The sequence below is a fragment of the Rhododendron vialii genome, chromosome 6a, assembly GCF_030253575.1.
Source record: "Rhododendron vialii isolate Sample 1 chromosome 6a, ASM3025357v1".
NCBI lineage: Eukaryota > Viridiplantae > Streptophyta > Magnoliopsida > Ericales > Ericaceae > Rhododendron > Rhododendron vialii.
The window spans coordinates 4,489,222-4,493,662 of record NC_080562.1 but is presented as its reverse complement, the minus strand read 5'-3'; the positions used below and the strand labels follow the sequence as shown (position 1 = coordinate 4,493,662).

The following is a 4,441-nucleotide window of genomic DNA, read 5'->3' as shown; positions in this document are numbered from 1 at the left end:
TTATCTTCGCTAGTACTAGTAGAAGATAATTAAAGCAATATAAAAGACAAGATTACAAAGCAGGGCAACCAATTTAAAATGCAAACGTGAAAGATATTTCTAGTAGTATAAAGTTTTTGCTTGTCCCACAATCATGGAGTGTATCGATTGAATATTGATAAAGGTGTAACATTCATTGATAATTGAACAATAAAATAGTGAGTATGCGTACGTGATTGCAGCATTGCTGGGATATATAGTAATTTCACCGTCTATCCCTGCCTATATATAAATATATACACAAGCACATTGTCTCCATCTTCAACAAAGCTCTTGAGCTCTATACAGATCAGAGTGGAGTGAAGTGATTTCAAAGTTCAAATCCTTCATCACAGAAGGAAAACCATGGAAGTCGGCCAACCCACAAGACCCCACATCGCCATCCTCCCAAGCCCGGGCATGGGCCACATAATCCCCCTCTTCCAGCTTGCGAAACGCCTTGTCACCCACCATCGCCTCCGCGTCAGCTTCCTCGTCATCACCACTGCCGACCCCGCCCCCGCCGCCCAGAACAACCTCCTCCGCTCCGACGCCGTCCCCTCCGGCCTCTGCGTCGTCGACCTCCCGCCTGTCGACGTGTCCGAGCTCCTCGCCGGCGTCCCGCCTGGGCTCACGCCCCTCTGTGTCATGGTCGAACACTCGCTCCGGCGTCACCTCCGGCCCGTTCTCCTCGAGCTGGATGGAGTCACTGCCGTCGTTATTGACCTGTTTTGTACTCAAGCTTTCGAAATCTGTGGTGAGCTTTCAATTCCGGTTTACTCGTTTTTCACGGCGTCGACGGCGTTGTTGGTGTTTTCTCTGTATCTTCCGACGTTGGACCGGGAAACGGAGGGCGAGTTCGTGGATCTGCCCGAACCAGTTCAAGTACCTGGTTGCAGGCCCGTACGCACTGAAGATTTGTTGGATCAGGTTTGATGTGGCCGAGGCTATAAAGTGTGATTTTCACACTTCATTTCCTAAACTGCATATAGTAATTTATGGAGTGCAAAAATTATCTCATTTTTTAAACTTTTTTTTTAGAAAATGAATTTTACACTTCTTTGTTATCCATATTCGATCTAATTTTGTCTTTATTTGTATGAAATTATATGCCTATAATTCTAATTGATCTCTTCACTCATGAAAGACAATCTTTTAATTACATGTGAAAGAAATGAAAAAATGAGTGCATGTGGATAAATGTGAGGTATGGAAATCACTTTCTTGGTGATCACATTTGAGTACCATGTGATGTGCATGTTATCAATGCATTGGTAAAATGTGCTTTACCTGCATGTATTGAAACGTATTTTATCAATACATCGGTGACACATGACATGATACTCAAAATACGATATTCAAATGTGGTCACTATAGCATTGCTCTCCTTTTAAATACTCCTTCTATCCCCATTTTTTAGTCTCAGTTAACGCTTTTCGTTGTTCCAAAAATATTGTCCAAAACTTCAGAACCAAAACGGTAATAGGTCATAGAGTTATTATTTTACTCTTCAACGGTGTACTTTCAAAGTATCAGTACTAAAAAAATTTAAAAAACGCAAAAGGACAAATAGATTTAAAAAACGCAAAAGGACAAATAGTATATGCAATGATTGAAAGGCGAAATGGAAAAATATGTTAATCAAATATGCAATGATTACGTTCTCTTATTAGAAACCAAAAAGACTAGAAAAAATGGGAACTGGGGAGTATCCTCCAAAAGTAAAGTGAAATGACTTTGTTCGTTGAAATTTGTAGGAGATTAAATTTTACACGGACCCTCCGTGTGTATAAGGGAGGGTCCGCCCAACCAATTAAAAGAAAACACCTCAAGCTTTTGCTCAATTTTGCCAGCACAGCCGAAATATTTTTTTCATTTAGGATTTTATGGAATAGAAATTTGATTATGAGAGCTGTAAAGACAAAATTTAACTATGACACTTTAGAATAATATGATCAGAATGACAAGATCTTTGTATCGGTTCAAACAGATTGAAAATTGGAGTACTTAACTTTTTAACCATATTTTTTAATATAGAAATAGTTGACAAAAATTAAGTATTCTAATTTTTAATCCGTTTGAATCAGTGTGAAAATCTTATTATTCTAAAGGAGCATAATTAAGTTTTATCTGTAAGGCTCTCATAATTTAAGTATGTGCTCTTTTGTTTGGGACTCTATAAAACAGAAACTTGATTATGAGAGCTCTAGAGACAAGAATTAATTATAACTCTTTAAAATAATATTATCAGAATAATAAGATCTTCGCATTGATTCAAAAGGATTGAAAATTGGAGCGCCTAATTTTTTTAGATTGTTTATATATTAAAAATATGGTTAAAAAGTTAAGTGCTCCAATTTTTAATCCGTTTGGACCAGTGCAAAGATCTTATTATTCTAAAATGTCATAATTAATTTTTCTCTCTAGAGCTCTCATAATCAAGTTTCTGTTTTATAGAGTCCCAAACAAAAGAGCATATACTTAAATTATGAGAGCCTTACAGATAAAACTTAATTATGCTCCTTTAGAATAATATGATCAGAATAATAAGATTTTCACATTGATTCAAACGGATTAAAAATTAGAATACTTAATTTTTGTCAACTATTTCTATATTAAAAAATATGGTTAAAAAGTTAAGTGCTCCAATTTTCAATCTGTTTGAACCGATGCAAAGATCTTGTCATTCTGATCATATTATTCTAAAGTGTCATAGTTAAATTTTGTCTCTATAGCTCTCATAATTAAGTTTCTGCTCCATAGGATCCTAAATGGAAAAAAATATTCCGGCTGTCCTGGCAAAACTGAGCAAAAGCTTGAGGTGTTTTCTTGTAATTGGTTGGGCGGACCCTCCCTTATACACGGAGGGTCCGTGTAAAATTTAATCTCTTAAATAAATTATCTAAAGTTTTCAAATAATAAAACTTGTCGGGATCAGTAGTAAAATTAGTGCTCCAAAATAGTAAGTACTTAATGAAAGTATGAGAATTAATTTTCACACTTTCTTTTTTAATATTCACATTCTTTTCTTCTTCTTCTTTTTTTTTTTTTTTTGATCTTTTCACAAAAAAAAAAAATGTGAATATCAAAAAAGAAGCCTGGATATCAATTTTTTTTATTTTCAGACTAATAAGTTTTATTTTCTCATTCTTTTTACAACAGGTTCGGGTTCGAAAAAGCGACGAGTACAAGTGGTTCTTTCTCCACGTGAGCCGCTTGCAGAAGGCAGCCGGTATCTTCACAAATACCTGGAACGATCTTGAACCGATCTCGCTTCTCGCTTTGAAAGAAAACCCTTTCTTCCTGAACATACCCACCCCGCCGGTTCACCCGATCGGCCCGATGGTCAAGGAGGAAGAACCGTACACTGAATCAGACAAAGAGGTATTAACATGGCTAGACAAGCAAAAACCCGATTCAGTGCTATTTGTTGCTCTGGGGAGTGGAGGAACCTTGTCAAGCAAGCAACTCACTGAGTTGGCTTTCGGGTTGGAACTCAGCCAACAATGCTTCATCTTGGTGGCGCGTACGCCGAACGACGCGACTGCCATGGGGGCGTTTTACAGCGCGGGTGGCAGCGAGGACGACCCGATAGCCTATTTGCCGGAAGGGTTTGTGAAAAGGACGGAAGGGGTTGGCCTGGTGGTGAAGTTTTGGGCCCCGCAGGTGGCGGTACTCCGGCACGAGTCCACGGGGGGTTTTCTGTCGCACTGCGGGTGGAACTCGACGTTGGAGAGCGTCCTCCACGGGGTGCCGATGATCACGTGGCCGTTGTACGCCGAGCAGAGGATGAACGCGACGCAGCTTGCGGCGGAAGCGAAGGTGGCGGCGAAGCCGACTGTGGAGCCATGGAGGGAGGTGGTGGGGAGGGAGGAGATCGAGAGGGTGGTGAGGGCGGTGATGGAAGGCGAAGAAGGCAAGGTTATCAGGCGGAGGGCTAAGGAGCTCCGAGATAGTGCACGGGTTGCTTTGGATTCGGGCGGGTCGTCTTGTGATTCGCTTGCCCGTGTCGTGAAGGCTTGGAAATTAAATTCAGCATAACGCCACATAGGAATTATCATGATACTTCCAACATTTCATTTCTTGTAATAAAATTTCTGACTCTGTTCCTGCCCCAATGTATTACCCCCGTATTTGCTAGGCTTTGAGCCCTTCATGTATTCGAACATTAAGCCCTTTTATGATTTTTCAATAATCCCCCCTCTCCCTCCCTCCCTCCCTCCCCCCATTAATATGAGAGAGAGAAAGAGTGGTGGTGGTGGTTTGAGCAGCAGCGGTGGTGGCGGTCTATGGGTGGTTTTGTCGACTGGGTTGTTTTTAGGTTTAGGGTTTGTTTTCTACTGTTTTGGGCTTAAGTCTTTTAGCAGTGGGCTTTGTCTCACTGAGCGTGGGTTTTGTTCCAATTGATGTTTTTGGTTAGTTT

At 40.4% G+C, this 4,441-nt stretch overlaps 1 protein-coding gene across 1 annotated transcript; it reads left to right on the top strand.

The window, feature by feature from the left end:
- Positions 1 to 285: 285 nt before the first annotated feature.
- Positions 286 to 4,176, top strand: LOC131331071 (hydroquinone glucosyltransferase-like). Its single transcript, XM_058364894.1, has 2 exons — positions 286 to 948; positions 3,181 to 4,176. The coding sequence occupies exons 1-2, from the start codon at positions 385 to 387 to the stop codon at positions 4,057 to 4,059; spliced, it is 1,443 nt and encodes a 480-aa protein (XP_058220877.1). The 5' UTR covers positions 286 to 384; the 3' UTR covers positions 4,060 to 4,176.
- Positions 4,177 to 4,441: the final 265 nt, after the last annotated feature.